At 31.2% G+C, this 18584-nt stretch overlaps 2 protein-coding genes across 2 annotated transcripts; one reads left to right on the top strand and one right to left on the bottom strand.

Moving 5' to 3' along the window:
- Positions 1–92: 92 nt before the first annotated feature.
- Positions 93–2032, bottom strand: LOC106356545 (WAT1-related protein At3g53210-like). Its single transcript, XM_013796284.3, has 6 exons — positions 1737–2032; positions 1538–1600; positions 1329–1445; positions 837–1245; positions 584–735; positions 93–492 (listed from the first exon to the last, which is right to left on the bottom strand). The coding sequence occupies exons 1-6, from the start codon at positions 1919–1921 to the stop codon at positions 294–296; spliced, it is 1125 nt and encodes a 374-aa protein (XP_013651738.2). The 5' UTR covers positions 1922–2032; the 3' UTR covers positions 93–293.
- Positions 2033–10243: 8211 nt separating this feature from the next.
- Positions 10244–12730, top strand: LOC106356546 (protein SHORT INTERNODES). Its single transcript, XM_013796285.3, has 2 exons — positions 10244–11680; positions 12168–12730. The coding sequence occupies exons 1-2, from the start codon at positions 11047–11049 to the stop codon at positions 12539–12541; spliced, it is 1008 nt and encodes a 335-aa protein (XP_013651739.1). The 5' UTR covers positions 10244–11046; the 3' UTR covers positions 12542–12730.
- The last annotated feature ends 5854 nt before the right edge of the window (positions 12731–18584 follow it).

Below are 18584 nucleotides of genomic sequence, written 5' to 3'. Positions count from 1 at the left end.
TCTTATATATATATGCTGCCTCGTTCGCTTTTATAAGAAACGAAGTACCTGACAAAATCGAACTTTTTATCTTCAAAATTTTAAAATAAGGATGAAGTAATCGTGCAATTTTTATTATTTTGAGTTCTGAATGGTGACCAACCACATGATGGCTCGACTAATAGTAATAAAAATCTTTATATGTATTTGTGTATCTATATATTTTTGTTGCAATTAGAACCGAACAGAACAGCGATTGTTTCGCAGTAGTCCCGTGTGTTACCATTCGGACCTTCAAAGAGAGAGAGCAGAGCTTAAGATGTAATTAATGGTTGAATGATGCTACAAGATCTCCTTTCTTTGTTATGCTCGTCTTCATCACCATCTTCTTCTGTTGCTGAATAAACAAAGCGTTGTTGCTGTTGGCGGCTAACAATTAGAGCTTGACTCTCCCAACTCTTTCCCATCACAACCAAGTAGAGTCCACTAATTATTAGTATTGCCCCAATCATTCTGTCATACCAACAACAATTTATAAAAGCACTTAGTTATACTCTATGGTATGATTTATTGTGAGTAGAAGAACCTATACAGATGTACGTACCCTCCGAGGTAGAAGTGTTCACCAAGAGCAAAGGTGGCTAAAACAGCAGCTACTAGAGTTTGTAGTGGCAAGTAGGCTGATACAAACAAAGGTCCCCCTCTCTCCACCACATATATTTGTATTGCAAACACCATCGCTGATCCCACCAATCCCTATATACACAGGTTTTATTCATTTGATCCATATATTAACACTTACCAAATATAAAAGAAAGAAAATACTAAATCTAAAAGATTAAAAAAAAAACACTTACAGTGTATAGCAACGCGTACACTTCCCCTCCTGATAGTATCTTCCAGCTCTCCACATCTCGCTCGAAATAAGCAGAGATGCCAAAGAACTGGATTACTGCGAAAAAGCATGAGCACGAGATGAAGGAGAATCGAGCAGGGTACTTCTTAAGCAATGGTGATTGTAACACAATCCAGCTTGACCAGCATAAGCAGTGACCCATCAAGCACAGACATCCCAACGTCCAGTTCTTGTTTTCTTCCTCTCCTTCTGATCCACCATTTAATATGGGTTGGTCCATTATACGCAAGCTCGGTTCGTAAATGGTTGGCCCTTTATATAGCGTTATGACCAAAGAGCCTGCCACCGATACAAATGTGCCCACCACTTTGGCTATACCATCTCTCCTCTTCAACTCTACCTTCTCTATTCTACAATAATGTGTGTGTCTAAAGTATTAATGAGTGAAAGTGAGATTTTTATTTTAGAAGAATCAAGAACGAGAGAGATATACCGGAGCAAGGCGGCCATGAGGAATGAAACAGCAGGGACAGCATTCTCAGTTGCTGATGCGAATGTTGGTGAGGTATTGTCCAATCCAAATATGTAAAAGCCTTGGTTTAATGTTATGCTATATATAGATATAAACACCCATCAAACAAACAAACAAAAAAATACATATCAAGTCCAACCTACAATCTAAGGTTTAAAAGAAGATCGTACCCGACAAGTCCAAGAAGGAAGAACTGAATCAGTAAACTGGTGTTCATTGCCGGCCTTTCTTTTCTGTTTACCAATATACAAATAATAATACTAAGAATCAATATTACATTTTACCAAAGAAAATATTAATCAATATTACATAAAACTGGAATAAATAACTAAAGATTGGTTGGATTAAAGAAACAAAATAAGTGTATACTTTTCAAGGAAGTAAGCAGAGGGAGCAAGAACAGAGAGAGCGATGATGGTCCGGTAAAGTGGGAAGACGAGTTTGCTTACTCCCAAGTTTAGAGCGAATCTCATGATCACGTGATTCCCCGCGTATCCCGTCTGAAACACCACCATCGCTACGTGAAGCTTTGCTCTTGCTGCTATCGGAGACATCTTTCTCCGACCAAGTAGAATGAAACCAAAAGAGTCAAAGACGACGGAGGGAGAGATCTGTATGTCTGTTTTTCTTTTTCTTTTTAAATTGTCTCTTGTGGCCAATTTCTTGAAACGACAAACCGAGATAAGACTGTCATGTGCAGGCTCTTCACGTGAGATGCGAACAACGTATCGTTCGATCTCTGACTGTAGAAACGGCAGGCTGTTTCTCCCGGAAAACGTTTATAACAACTAAACTAGATTTTGACCCGCACGCCCGTGCGGGTGTATGTTTTAAAAAAATATGATGCTATTTGATTTTTATGTCACTATTTAGGATTGGTAAAAAAACTCGAATTCAAAGAATTGAACCGATCTCAATCCGAATAAGTAGTACTAAATCTGAACCGGAATTGATTAAATATCCGAATTATTCAAAATTTTGGTATTTGAAGAACTGAAATCTAATCCGATCCGAACCGAAGTATTTTAGGTATCCAAAATAGATTTATATACTTATATACATTAATTATTTTTAGATTTAATATATATAAAAACATCCAGAATATATATGATCTAAATATATACAAATAATCAAACGTAAATACTTAAATATATGATGTAAATATTTAAGTTCGCTTAAATGCTTGAAAATATGATGTAAACTTTTAAGTCCGCTTAAATGGTTATATATTCGCTTAAATGCTTGAAAGTATATACAAATAATCAAACGTAAATATCTTAAATAGTTAAAATATACTCAAAACTCCAAACATATTTAAATAATTATTAATTCTCTATCCAAATATTTAAACCAAACCTATTTAAATTAGTTATCCAAATCCAAACCAAATCCTCAAAGATCTGAACTGAACACGAAATCTTAAAAAGACCCGAAAACGAACCCGAACGCCCACCCATAATCACTATTATATATATATATCATATATGTGTCATCATAGGTTACAAAATATGTGTTATCATATAATTAATCATATTTTATATGTACCATCAAATAAGTTTTCTTATAATTAATAATATTTTATACGTACAATCATATAAATAATCACATATATTATATTTTAAAATTTAATGTGAAATATAAAAACCATACTTTAAGTTGGTGTTTGAAATTGAGCTTTGTATTGTATTTTTCTTATATATATTGAAAACATTTTTATAATAGTTATTAGAAAATATGTTAGTAAAAATCAAATTTTGAATATATATATATATATAATAGTTATTAGAAAATAACTAATAACTATTATAAAAATGTTTTCTATATATATATATATTTGAATAAATTTTTGATATAATTTTAAATTATTATTTTGATTTGAATATATTATATATCAAATAACATAAATCCATTACTTTTTAATATAATGTAATGGACTTCCAATTTTTAGTAGCTAAGCCCATTATTTTTTTTTCCTAACTTACTACTATCTATGTTTCCAAACATTACTATTTTTTTAACTACTATTCATATTGCCAAACAATCTCAATGTGTACTTCAACTTTAATAATATAGATGACGTAGGTTTTTCTAAATGGAAGTAGATTTGTTATACTCGATGATGATAACAAGATCATAAACTCTTCTTAAAAAAAATAATTTAATTTGTTTAGTTTTTAAAAATGGGCATTCTTACAGTTACAATCATACAAAGATTCAATCAAAAGTCTATACAATCATTGGATTAATAGCTCTAAGTCATAGGATACACATCCAAGTTGTGGGCGCAACTCCGGATATTTCCCTCATTACCGTTTCTCCGATTAATCCGGTAAAGGATATGAGTCCCACTCTCTTCCTCAATGAGGTAACTGTAGACTATGAAGCTCATATATGAATAGACACAGACCTGATGACCAGTGCCGTGCGAAGAGTTTTAGGGGCCTAAGGCAAGTTTAAAAAAAAATTATATACAACTATACAAAAAAAAAATTTCTAATACGGTATATTACCTTCGCGAAATACATAAGTTTAACACTTACAAAAATAAGTTTATTACGTAAATATGCTATGTTATGTCCTATAAGAAAAAAGTATATGGATTTAGAAATAGAGTTATTCGATTCTCATGGAAAGTTTTTTTTAGAAATAAATTTAACCAACTAAACTAGAAATTATTTTAAATTTTGAGGTCCTAAAAACGTAATATTATTCGGGGGCCTAAGGCGAATGCCTTTTTCAATACACTGTAGGCACGCCTCTGCTGATGACTCTAGAAGAAAACACCATGTGCATCCTCCAAACACAACACAAGACAGTCGATAAAAAGACCTCTATAACCTTTACGAATAGAGACGGTAGAGACTTCACCACAACTAAAACAACAGACACTCTAAAACATGGGCTGGAGAAAACAGTTGTTTATGTCCAAAAGAACTCCATAACATGCAAGAAGATTCAGTGAAGTAACACTGCCTAGGGGTTCAAGCGAACAAAACCATCAGCACTGGGATGTGCTACAAACACCACAAGGAGTCACAAAGGCAATGATGAAGACCGGAAACAACCCGAACCCACCAACAACCTCGCCTTACGCCGGTACCGTGAACCAGGACACAATTTTTTCTTAAAGTCAAAAGCTGTGACGATCAAACCAGCAACCACCACAGAACACAAGGAGTCAAAATGCCGTTGAACCTTACCAAAACAGCTATAACGGTGAAACCAGAACACAAGAACCGAGAAGCAGAGATGAGGATGAGAGGAAGACCGCCGGAGAAGCTGCGGGATGGCCAAAGACGACCACGCCAAGGACAACCCTTCCTGGCTCCCTACGCCTACGCCTGAAGCACCACCGCACTATAGTAGCCGCAAGCTGAACGTACCTCCGAAGTAGAAGGCTCTTTCGGAGCTCTCACGGCAACGGTTGAAATGAACAAGACCCACCAAAACGCCAAGGTAAGGCCACCAGTCCAAGAATCTAGAGTGATGCTATATAAAAGTATCTAGAGTGAAGCTATATAAAAAGATTTTTTTTGTAATTAGGTGATCAAAAATATGCTTATAGTAAATAAATATTTTAGTTTTTTTCATATCTCCTGAAAATAAATACCAATATTTTGTGATTGTTTTTAAAAGTATATTATAAAGTAAAATCCTTTTTATATATATTTTTAAATTTTATGTAATTATATGATATATATATATAATCAGCTAGAGATTATGCAGAAAATGTAAAAAAAATCTCAATAATACTAAACTATTTTTAGTCAATTAAAGACATCAGTTATGTAATTTAATTATTTTATGTAATCATCTAAGAAAATAGATAAATATAAAAAATATAATTTATGTTGCTTAAATTGTGTTTTGAATTACAAAATATTTTTTTCTTGATATCAAAATTATATTTGTGAATTTTGATTATAAAATCACATTATATATAAATATATTTTCGTTAACTACATAGATATAAATAAAATATTTTTATTACTTTGAACATATATTTTTATTGCTTAAAACTAATTTAAAGGGAATATTGTATACTTTCTTAATATTAAGATCATTATTGAGAACTTTTATTTTTTTTATGAAATCACATTATATACAATTGTTTTCGCTTTTAAATTTTTTTCTAAATTTTATACATGTTTTCTTTTTATTATATATATTATTTGAATAAAATAAACTTAATTAAAAATTTAATTAACAAAAAATGCTAAAAATATTAGTAATAGTATTTAAATGTAATATTTTAAATTCATTAAGAATATAATTAACCGTCGTAATACTAACTTTTTAAATAATATTATAGAGATTTGGGCTCAACTTTTCATTATTATATGTTGCAAAATATCACGTCAATCACGCTCTACTTTTCTTTGAAAAGTTTTTTTTATTTGCTAAGAATATGAATTGCATTACGAGAATGAGCAGGTTGTGTTACAAAGAGTTTAAACTTTAAGCTAACAGGGACGGCCATGGGAAAAAGGTAAAAACATGGTAAAATCCTGAATTATAACATGTAGCAAACAGAGATGAATCAGGTTGTATTGATAAGTTTCGTATTGATAATCATATCTAGATGTTTGATTGTTACCATCAAAGAAGAATGTAATTATCTATGAGCATCCATATATTATATGAGATGTTATTAAAGTACATGATTGAGATGGTACTTTGCATATGAATATCTTTCTATATTTTACCGCTATACGAACATCGAATATATTTTCTTTTTTTGAAGATGGTTTTCAAATTAAATACAAACATCGAAAACTACATAGCTTTTGTTACCCAAACTTATGAAGTAGGCAAAAAATATGCAAAACGAGGAAGATGAGATACAAAAGGAAAGAACATATTTTCGGATGATAATAGTTTCTTGTTCAAGAGATCACTGGACATAGTAATTATATATCCATTCAATCATATATTCACTTTGATAATTAGTCAAGCGACACAACCAATCCATTTTTATATATATTTACTCATACACCAGATATTAATTCCACGATACAGTAATTAGAGATTCGAATAATTTTTATAAACCTATAAGCTAGCCCTAAAAGCAGGGGTTTGCAACTTCGCCATTAATAAGGTCTGCAATAATAAAGTAACTAAGAAAATTAGGCGTGAGAAACAGTGGTCCTTATTTTTTCAGCAGCCTCTATATTGTTAACTTTGATCCCACCCTTCGTTTCTAGAGTGGGGACTTTCTATAACCCACAAGCAGAGCCGTGCTTACCTTGGAGTAAAAAAGGCATTCGCCTAGGACCCCTTAATAATGTAAATTTTTTGGGGCCCCAAATCTTTAATTTTTTGTATCTAGTAAATATTAGTTAGATTTTTACCTAATTTCAGATCCACTTTTTGTTTGAAACTTTTTTTGTTAGAATCTATTTTAGTTAAAATTCTAGAGATTTTAATTATTTTTTAAAATCATCAACTTCTAAGTTCTAACCCATGCAAATTAAGATGATTTGCTGAAAAAAATCACAGAAATAAAAATTGAAGCAACTTTTGTTGATTTTTAAGGTTTTATCTGGTTTTATATATTTTGTATCATTTTCTGAATATAAGTAAATGTAAAACATTTAAAAGTAACTAACTTTTAGAGATTTAATATTCTTAAAAGTATCATCATTTTAACAAAAAAAAACAACCTTCATTTTTATGTTACTAATTTAATAATTTACATCACATTTTATATACTATGATAATTTGGTGAAAATTATTAAAGAACCAAAATAAATTAATCAAAAATTTTACATTCTAATTGTATCATTTTTATTTTCTAATTTTTAATCCATGTGGCAAAAATAAGTTATTTCGAATTATTTAATTTTAAATATAATACGCATAAAATTATATAAACAAAAAAAAAATATAATTTCGCCTCAGGCCCCTATATCTCTTCGCACGGCACTGCCCACAAGCCACGACCCAGTTAAGTGTGAGTTACCTATATAGTTATATAATGTATATATATTAAAAAAATGTTACAGTTCGTGAAATTAATAAATAATTAACACTGGGGTAAATAAGTTTTATGTGAAATATACAGTAGTTAAATAGATTAATATGTCGCATTCAGTAATTAACTGAACTGATACAGTAGTTTAGAAACAGTATAAGCGTCTGCATGTGCATGAGAATGACATTTGGAGTAACCATGACTCCACTTCTCGGGACCCACATGAACAAAATCTTTACTCAGATTTCTTTCCTTTGAATGGTGAAAATATCTTCTCTTTTTTCTGTTGAAAAATCTCTTTTTAGCATTCATTTTCAATGGTGAATATCTTGAGTATAAGGAGAAATATATATAAGGGGACATGGACTCTATAATAAAATGGGATCCATGTGGTACATGACGACAATGATAATTAACTAATCGTGCTTTCTCGTTTTGAAAACTAACAAGAGTGTAGAAAAGCAAAGAGCGGGTGACTGTCAAAACAAACAGTCTTTTCTTTCTCCAATTCTGCCTATGTAAGAAAACGATCCAGTTAAGTAATAAATGATTTATTTTATAGAAGTTTTAATGTAGAAGTCATATTGAGAAGGCAACAAACACTATACCCCATACTCACTTTTTTTATTCTCTATTTATAAAGTGCTTTCCATGTTTCGTTTTTCTTGTTTTTTGCTCGTGGGAATAATATACCGAATCAAGTTGAAATGTTGGATGGTAGATGTGTGTCGATGTGCAAATTGATACCAGAACAGTGGCAACAAAATTTTGTTTGTAGTTAATAGAATACTTTGACCAAAAAAAAGTTACTAGAATACTAAAACCATTTCCAGCCTCACTCAACTTTTTATTCTAAAATAGAGCTATATATAAAATTTTGTTCATCACTCTATCTTTCACTCTAAAACAGAATACTATTAGAATATAATTCAACTCTATTATAAAGTTATTTTATTTTAGAATGAAAAATAGAGTGAATTGTTGGAAATGGTTTAAGATCTGCGGTTTTTTTTTGTAAAAAAGTGCATATGAAAATATAAACTTTAGTTACTTTTCTAACGTAAGGCTAAATTTGTTTTTTTAATCAACCCCGAATGCATGAATAATGGTTCAAATTAGAAGCTGTCTCGTACAAAATGATTCAATTTAAAAGGTTTTCTTAATTAAGTTCGCTCGATCCATTACCTGGAGCATCAGCTAGAGAATAACCAGAATCCTTGAGCTACTGGTAACATTAAAAAGGAAACACAGGGCTCAAGAAGCGACAATAACTCTTCGCCTTTAAGCGTTTACATTTGGGAAAAGTAATCTATTTGTACTAATTTCAATGTTCACATTTCAAATGATTAGTTTGGGCTTGTGACGAGTCACGAATTTGTTGTTATTTGCATAAATAATCGATTTTATTAAGATATTTGGAACTATGGGTTTGTAGTCTTGTTAATATACACGAATAAAATCTGAGAGAATGTCACTTGCCCTTTTACCCTCTCTCTCTTAATTTCTCATTCATGAATGATTGTATCTCCCCTTCTTCTCCTCTTTTTCATTCATCCATAACACTTGTATGTACATTCTACACACAATAAACCCCCTTAAATCGTCACAGTCGCTATGTAAAATTATCAAATTAGTATGTCCATACACTTACAGATATATATTATACTTATATACCTTTTAGGAAGAAAAATATCACGATTTTGGTGATATGATTATTCTGTTTTTTATTCCATCTCTTTCATATTAAATACCATTCTAACATTTTTTTTGTTACACAAAAAATGTCATTTTCTAATTTTAATACTCTCTTTTTTTTTCATTTTAAAAGGTGTTTAAGGTTTTTACACAAATATTAAAAATACAAACTTTTATATAATTGACTTTGGTTACATAAATAACATCAAATAAAACTAATTCAACCAATAAAAAAAGATGCAGTATTTTATAATTGGTTAAAATTTTCAAATGATATTAAATTTCACCTAGAATGGTGAGAACATCATTTATTTTGAAACAAAATCAAAATTCTTAAACATCAATTAAACTAATATGGAGGGAGTACCAATTTTATTTACTTTTAACTTAAATTAATTGCAAAGTATATTGATCTTATAAATAATTTTATTTATTTTAAATATTATAGTCAAACATGAGTAATTAATATAGATTTAATTACATTTTATTCATTTGTTTCAATCTGTGTGAAATATCAAAATGACATTTACTTAGAAACAAAAGAAGTATATGTCTAACTTTCATCCATTTCGTAAATAGCAAATACATCAGAATTCCAGTTTCACTCTCTCGCTTTTCCTTCAATACACATTTTTTTCGCGCACAGCCGTGGGCATTTCTAACGGGAAGGACTTAAATTATACCTCTTCATATTAGTCAACTCTCCCAATCCTATAGCTGTCATCCATATTTTGTATAATTCTCAAACAGCATTAACGATGGGACGAAGATGAGTGTCTAACCACTAGTATTATATTATTAAAAAAAAAAGAGACGAAACAAAAGTATCTTAAAACCGATTTTCCTACGACCTGTTAGAAATTCAATTGTTTACATGTAATTTTTTTCATTGTTTTTTTTGTTTTAATTAAGCTATAATTATCTAATAAAGATGAAATTTTTTAGCTTAGATATCCAAGTTCTTTCTCTATCCGTTAATGGTGCTCTAAGATACTAGATCATTTCTTTGTAGACTAGTATAATAATGATTAAGACAAAAACGACACACGGGAGAAATGATATACTTGTATTTGTGTATGTGTGTACACTATATAGACTCTACATTAAACAATCTATACAATATAGTAATAAACATATAATGTACACAGCACAAATAATTGAGAACTTAACGTTAATTATTTAGTTTTCTTTGTGTATATAAATAATAGTAATAATAATTTGCTTCCTTGGAAACATGAGCGAGTAAGCATCTGCTTACCATCTGCAACCTTTACGCGTTTAATTAAAGCCACAGGTGCACTATCCAACCAATACAGGATAATTTAAGCCACAGATGAACTGAAACCATAACCAGCGAATCTATAAAAGAACACAACTATATATGCGGGTATTGCCGGCGTTCCTCAGCCGCACTCAGCTCACAGCTTTGATTAAATACATGATTTGAAAATGTAAATTTAGAATTATAGAGATATATATAAAGAAAACAATAACAACATTACTAGTAGAGATTCTTTAAAACACAAACAAAAAAAAAGGTAAGAGGGAGCGTGTTTTCCGGTGGAAAAGACCGAAGAGTGGAAAAGACGTGGCAACATAGGCACCGCTGGATCGTGAACACTTGATGATCAACGGTATAGATATATTTTGGGCGATGAGCGTTTGTGGAAAACAAACAAAAAAAGAAGAGAGAGAGAGAATAAGAAGAGGGGAAAGAGTCAGAGAGGAGCATTAAGGACATGGCGGCGTTGCAGAGCGCGAGACAGAAGAGAAACAAAACTCTCTGATCGCTCGAATCTCTCTTAAATACTCTCTATACCGACAATCCAACTTTCACAGTTCCAAAAGCTTTATTCGATTTCTAAAACAAACCAGATAACATAATATCATCTTCCTCACCAATTGATCGTTTCTTCTTGTGGAAAGATTAGAAGACATGTGGGAGTGTTGATTAAGTGGAAAAAGAAAAGCCCTTGAAATTTGGTAATATATGGCTGGTTGTGTCCGACTATGGCAGGCTTTTTCTCGCTAGGCAACGGCACAGGAGTAGATGGAGGAGGAAGCCGCCAAGACGCCACTACTACTAATACAAATAATAATTCTTCTCCATCCGGAAACGAATCTTGGCTCTGGTGCAGAAACCCTAACTCAAACGCAAACGCTGGGTGTGGTGATATCGCTCCTTCTTACAAAGGAACACTTGAGTTATGGCAACACTCAAACAATCAACAAATCATTTTCCAGCAGCAGCAGCAACAAAGGCTGAATCTCTACACTTCCGCTGCTGGTTTAGGCGTTGGTCCAAGCAACCGGAGCTTAATTGAAGCTTCCGGCGGTGAAGCCTCCGGTTTAACGATGATGAGAAGTGGTGGCGGCGGCGGCGGACCCAGCTGCCAGGACTGTGGGAACCAAGCTAAGAAAGATTGCGCTCACATGAGGTGCAGGACTTGCTGCAAGAGCCGAGGCCTTGAGTGTCCCACTCACGTGAAAAGCACGTGGGTTCCTGCCGCCAAACGCCGGGAACGCCAACAGCAGCTTGCCTCCTCTCAGCATCCGCAAGGTGAGAACGTTCCTAAACGGCCGAGAGAGCATTTCCCAGTCCCAGCAAAATCTACTTCCCTTGTGTGCACTCATAACACCTTAGGTATCCCATAATTCCACTTTCTGTTTTTTTTTTGCTTCTTTCCATGCGTTCAAATATAGTGGTAAAATGAAAGCATTGTGGATACCTTGATTAATTTCAATTTTTACAACTGCAGAAACAGAAACCCTATATTGTTTGATCAGCTTTTTTTATTGGTATTTATTTGTTTTTTTTTTCATTTTCGAGAAGAACAAAAGTTTGTACTAGTTTTCAACTTTTTTTTTGTTTTGTTATGAAGATATACACTGTGTATGAGTAAAACTGACTCTTGGATTGACAGCAGGACACTGTTCTCGCTGATCTTGATATTTGTGTTTTTATTTGTTGCCATTAACTTAAAAATATTTTTTTTGAAAACACTTTAAAAATCTTTTTTTTTGAAAGAAGTTTATAAAATCTTTTTCTATATAAACAAACAAATCTTACATTAAATTTTATTTCTCCACATGTAATCAAACATCTGATCACATAATTATTTTTCACCTAGGGCTACAGGTTGGAAATTTTCCACCGGAAATTAGCTCATCTGCAACTTTCCAGTGTGTGCGTGTGAGTTCGGTTGATGAGGGAGAAGATGAATATGCATACAAAACAGCTGTGAGTATAGGCGGTCACGTATTCAAAGGTATTCTCTACGACCAAGGTCCGGCCGAGAGAAGCTCCTCGGACGGTGGATCTCAGCCGTTGAATCTCATAACCGCAGGGCCATCGGCCTCCTCGTCAAGCGCAAAGGTGAGCTGCAACAATGGAGTCGTTGGCTCCACTTCAGATCATTACATTGATCCTGCCTCACTTAATTATCCTACCTCCAACAACAGTTTCATCACTGGTACACACTTCTTCTCCAACCCTAGATCTTGACAGATCATAGCCATTTAATTCTTACAGTACAACTAGGGTTTGTAGAACGGAGGAAGAGGAGTTTATAACGTTAATCAGTGTTTTAAAGATTAATCTCCAAATCCTGAGAATGTTTATATTCTATATTTAAATCGTTACCTGTCTTTTAATATTATGTACAATTTCTGTTAAAAAAAGTTAAGTTCTCTATTACCTGCCTACAAAATTTAATTATAAGTTCATAGTGTTTTTATCTGGAAGTACCTTGTATTATTGTATTATTGGAGTATATAATCCAGTCCAGTTTTCAAATATCAAAAAAGTCAACGAGTCTGTATCTGTGGAAGCTCACATCAACAGCTTTCCAGCTGGCTGTTTTCAACTCTGATCGCTAATCTCAGGCTTGTTCTTTTCAATTTTCAACTCAAGACTTTTTTGGACGTCGAATTTAAAATTTTAAGATGTTTGTCAGTTAATTACAGATGTGATTTGCTCTGTAAAATCAATTAATGTTGAAATATACTTGTATATTTGAAACCGTGGGAAACATGTACTGAGCTTTACTGTGGGTTTGGCAAAACAATCACAGACAAACTGGCATAGGTATATATGATAGGCGGCTACTGTTTGTCAATATGGTCGTATGTATATCACTTCGTATACTTGATAGTTAAATTTAAGCAGTTTTTGAAGCCAACTCCAAAATATCAAATTTAGTGTGATTTTATCTATAATAAAATTCCAAAATTACATAGTTTTACCAAAATTGATGTTACTTTAGTGAATGCTATTTATCATACCAATTATTAAACTAATATATTTTATTACTTTTCATTTGACTATAGTCACATGAATATATTAATTAGCGTAGACTTATATTTGCTAGATTTAATATTTTAATTAAAGCAAAATGCACTAAATAAAGTCTTAAACATCTATCTTTCATATACAAAAACTAAAACTTCAATTTTTGTATATGGAGAGAATATTTCTATTTTTTCTTACCTTGCTAAAAATTAAAATATTATATTAATTATATTTTAATTTAAAATATACTCAAATAATTATCATCGATTATATCAAACTGTAAAAATACATATTATGTACTTTTCGTTTTTAATGTAAATTTAGCTGAACTAATTTTTTTCATAAAAACAAACTAATATATAAATTAACTCTAAAATAATTTTTAATAAATAATGAAGACATAAAATTACAAAATTTAACAAAATCAAATATAAAATCAAATGTGATATAATGAAATTAGTCAATTATAGATAAATAATGTATTTAAATTATTAAAACTAAAAACTAATAATCTTTTGATGTAGTGTGTTTAAAATAACTAGGTTTATAATGGTTAGAGTTGATTTGTGTGTTGATGTAATGTCAGTACATTTACATTTGAAGGGATAGAGAGATACTTAGATGACGAGAAGTTCTACTTACTGAACCAAACGTCCTCACTGCAACATCGACATTTATGTTTTTAAAAATCGTAATAAGCATCAATATAAGTTTACAAAAAAATAAGCATTCATATAGACTTCGTCTTATCATTGCACATTTTTCACATATACTATGCGTTGTTTGGCTTATACTACAATTTTCCAAAAGTCCGATCTTGCATTGTATGTGTTTCCCTCGACTCGAGAATCCATCCACGTAAATATAAATGTACTTAGGCGTCAGTATAAATATAATTTATGTTTTGTGTGTGTACGTAGATTCTGTTGTTATTAAGCACTTACCTAGAGAGAGAGAGAGATTTTGCAGATTATGAGGGTGAGTGGAATGAACAGAAAAAGAATAAAAATTGGTCTGCGTCTTCATTTCTGCAGGCATACATGTTTGGACCTAAAATCACCTCTTTCCACATTTTTATTCCTTACCCTCTCTTTTTCATTATTCAATATATGTCACCTCAAGAACGCCGTGATGATATGATTAGACCCAACCCATACTAATTTGGATGATTTATTTTGTTAAGAAGAAATAAATGGTGCATGGGGATGCATGTGAAGACTGTCCAAAAGATATACACACAGATCACTTTATTTGTGATTTTACAGTAAGAACAATATATTATACTGTGTTCAAAAAAAAAAAACAATATATTATACAAAATATGTAAATCAATTGGTCCCATAACTCCATTAAACCCTAAACCCACCAGATTTCAGCTGATTTGATACCGAGATTTCCTCCGTACAACCTCGCACTTGTCTTCCAAATCCTCTTTAGAAAAAGTTAATTGCTTTTCTTTCTTCTTCACAAACAAATATACTTTGCCAATAATTTGATGTTATTGTACGTAGAAAGCATTTTGAGGACGAGTGGTGATTAAAGAGCTACTTTAAGTATCACAAGGCAAGTGGGGTCTTGAGAGAATTCTCCTTTTGTAAACCAATTAGAGAGAGACACGTATAAGAGACAAATTTGCAATTGGCATCATTGCATTTCAGGGGGACAAAATAGAAGCCTTTAGTTAGGACCACACAAACAACAGCATGAAGCTTTCCAAAACGAATTTTATAAAATGTCTCACCATAAAATAGAAAAAGTAACAATACTGTTGGGCCTTATTTTTTGTACCGAAACCAACTTTTAGTTCATCCCATTCCACTCATGATTCTCAGTCAAGATAATTTGAATATTGTTTACTAGAATCTTATATTTTGAAAAAAAAATTAATAAGAAAGAAGATGGCGAAACCTCCAAAAACCCAAATGATAATTGTTTTTGAACGAGAAGAGGGGATCAATAGGCCCAAAAATACAAGCCACACAGACTACTCTTAGGTGATGATTGTTTAGATAGTTTTTAGATTTTATTTTTTAGTTTTTGGTTTTTGATTTTTAGTTTTTAGATTTTGGTTTTTAGTTTCTAGTTTTTGATTTTGCAGTAGATTTTAGTTTTTGAAAAAACACGAATGGTGATTTTGGTTTCTGACTTTTGGTTTTTGTTTTTATAAAATATTAAAATATTTATCTAAAATTTCTGATTTTTGTATAGTTTTAGGTTTTAGAAAACTTGAATGATTATTTTTGTTTGAGTTGAAATAAAAATTAGTAGTAAAATATTACTTACTATGAACAACAAATAATACAAAATATTACCACTTAAAAATAAATTTATTTTATAAGAGAAAATAATGCGAGCTAGATATATGAACCACAATTCTGATAGGGGAATTGCCACTAATACCACTTTCCTAATACCACTTTTCAACTTTACACTTTTCAACTTTACCATTAAAATTTTAATAGACAAAGTACCATTATACCCCTGAATAATTAAACCTAAATTACTCTCGTTCTCCCTCAATTCCAAATCTGAGAGTTTCCAGATTGATTTCGAATTCGACGGTGATCAAATCCGACGATCCTGACGAGTTCTCCGGACGGCGCTGACGAATTCTCCGACGAAGCTGAAAAACTCTACAAGCTCAGGCGAACAAGACGATCTCTCACTTTCTCCTCGATTGAGAAATAATGACGGTGGCGACGAGCATTGATTCGCTTCTGGAGAAGCTCAAACAGGAGGAGCTTTACCTTCCACCAAGTAATTGAGAGTCCTTACATTCTCAGAGCTGCCAATTTCTTCTTCCAACTCGTGCTTCTCCTCCGTCTTCTTCATTTGCCTCTGTAAGTTCACCATTTACGCTTTTCATGTTTGTATGCGTGGAAACATGAGCTTTGCATTTCACTTGAGTGGCTAGGATCGGAAACCTAATAGGAAATGATTTGGGGGAAAAGAAGTATCAATTTTATTGATTTGAGTTTAGTACTCGATGTACTGTATTGAGTTACGACGAAATCATTATCTTAGGGAAGATTACGATGTCATGTTCTCAGATTTCTATTCTTAGTAATCAATTACAGAACAATGGAATATCTTTAGTGCTTAGATGAAATGAAAGAAGTATATTGAGACTACTTCTACTTTTGGCCACATTCTCTGACAATTTTGTTGCTTTTTAATAGGAATTAAGTTTGGTTAGGTTGGCGTTGAATGCCCTGCAAGGTGTTCTTCTCTTATTAGCATACATAAGCTCTCTTATGGATTATGCTCTGAGCCAGCTGATAGGACAACCCACAAAAGTCTGAGCTTGTGGCATTGGTTATCAAGCACTGACGCCTTGGGACAGATTCTTTGAAACATAGGCTGTTTTGGTTCTTTGGTCTTTCTTCTCCATAACTTCGTAGACCCATTTCATGAACTTCAAGTTGGAAGTTGAGGGACATGGGGGAGCTGTAAAGTAGGTGAAAATGAAGAAGCCAATAACAAGAGCCACTATACTCTTGTTAATCAGGCTTTTGCTATTTCTGTGAGAAAGGTCCTAGAAGGCTATATATCTGGTCTGGATATATTATGTGCATCTGCAGAACTGAGACGTTCATCTAACATTGTGGTTTTGTAAACCCTTTATAAATTTTTATAAACCATTATAAATTCAGAAACCTCAAGTATCTCTCAATACTCAATCATCTCAATACTCAATTATACTTTTTTATAAGGCCTTATAAAAGAAACTGTAAAAGAATGATGTTCCTTAATAAGCAAAGAAATAGTGAAAAGTTGGTTAATTTGGTGATTTATAAACTCTTATAAATAGATTTATAAACCTTGTAAATTAATTTATGAACACTTATAAATAAATGTAAAAACTCTTATAAATAGCTTATAAGTTCTTGTAAATAGTTTTATAAACCCTTTTAAATAGTTTTATAAATATTTATATATGTTTTAAAAACTTTATAGATGGTTGATACAAGGTTTTATAAGCTCTTATAAAATTTATAAGTGATTTTATAAAGGTAACCCCCTTGAGGTATTTATTACAATTTTTATATTTATAAGGTTTTATAAAAGAAACCGTAAAACAATATATATATATATATATATATATATATATATATATATATTTAGCCTTATATTTTTATGTTTTCATAGGGAAACACAATTTTTAAGAAGATTGGAGTTGCAGAAAGAGAGAGAAGACACGTGTTTTTGTATGTAATATATATGTTCTTGACACATATAAGAGAAACAAGACACATGTCTTTCTGTAATATATATGTGTAACACGTGTTCTTATAAGTGATTGTAAGCTGTAAATCATTTGTACTTTACATTTACTCTAGTTTCTTTTTTCAGAAAATTAGTAATGAGCATCTTCATGTATTTATATCACCGATTTTATTTTTTAAACTTATAATAGCTTTATGAATATTTTACTTCTAAATGTAAAGATTTATAAAATCTTATAAAAGATTTATAAACTCTTGAAAAAGATTTATAAACTCTTGAAAAAGATTTATAAAATCTTATAAATATTTATATATGTTTTAAAAACTTTATAGATGGTTGATACGAGGTTTTATAAGCTCTTATAAAATTTATAAGTGATTTTATAAAGGTAATCCGCTTGAGGTATTTATTACAATTTTTATATTTATAAGGCCTTATAAAAGAAACCGTAAAACAATATATATATTTAGCCTTATGTTTTTATGTTTTCAGAAGGAAACACAATTTTCAAGAAGATTGGAGTTGCAGAAAGAGAGATAAGACACGTGTTTTTATATGTAATATATATGTTTTTGACACATATAAGAGAAACAAGACACATGTCTTTCTGTAATATATATATGTATAACACGTGTTCTTATAAGTGATTGTAAGCTGTAAATCATTTGTACTTTACATTTACTCTAGTTTCGTTTTTCAGAAAATTAGTAACGAGCATCTTCATGTATTTATATCATCGATTTTACTTTTTAAACTTATAATAGCTTTATGAATATTTTACTTCTAAATGTAAAGATTTATAAAATCTTATAAATGATTTTTAAGACTTTATAAATGAAATTACCTTTCTAAATATTTATAAATGATTTTATAAAACCTTATAAATATTTGGTATATTCTTATAAGTGATTTTATAAAGGTTTATAAATCATTTATAGGAATATATATATAAACTATTGATAAAGGTTTATAAATGATTTCTGAATTTTCATAAATGATTTATAAATATTTATAAATTATTTATTATCTT

This window comes from Brassica napus, chromosome A7 (genome assembly GCF_020379485.1).
Source record: "Brassica napus cultivar Da-Ae chromosome A7, Da-Ae, whole genome shotgun sequence".
In the NCBI taxonomy this organism is placed as follows: Eukaryota; Viridiplantae; Streptophyta; class Magnoliopsida; order Brassicales; family Brassicaceae; genus Brassica; species Brassica napus.
Note: the sequence above shows the minus strand (reverse complement) of the source record. Positions and strands in the feature narration are given on the sequence as shown.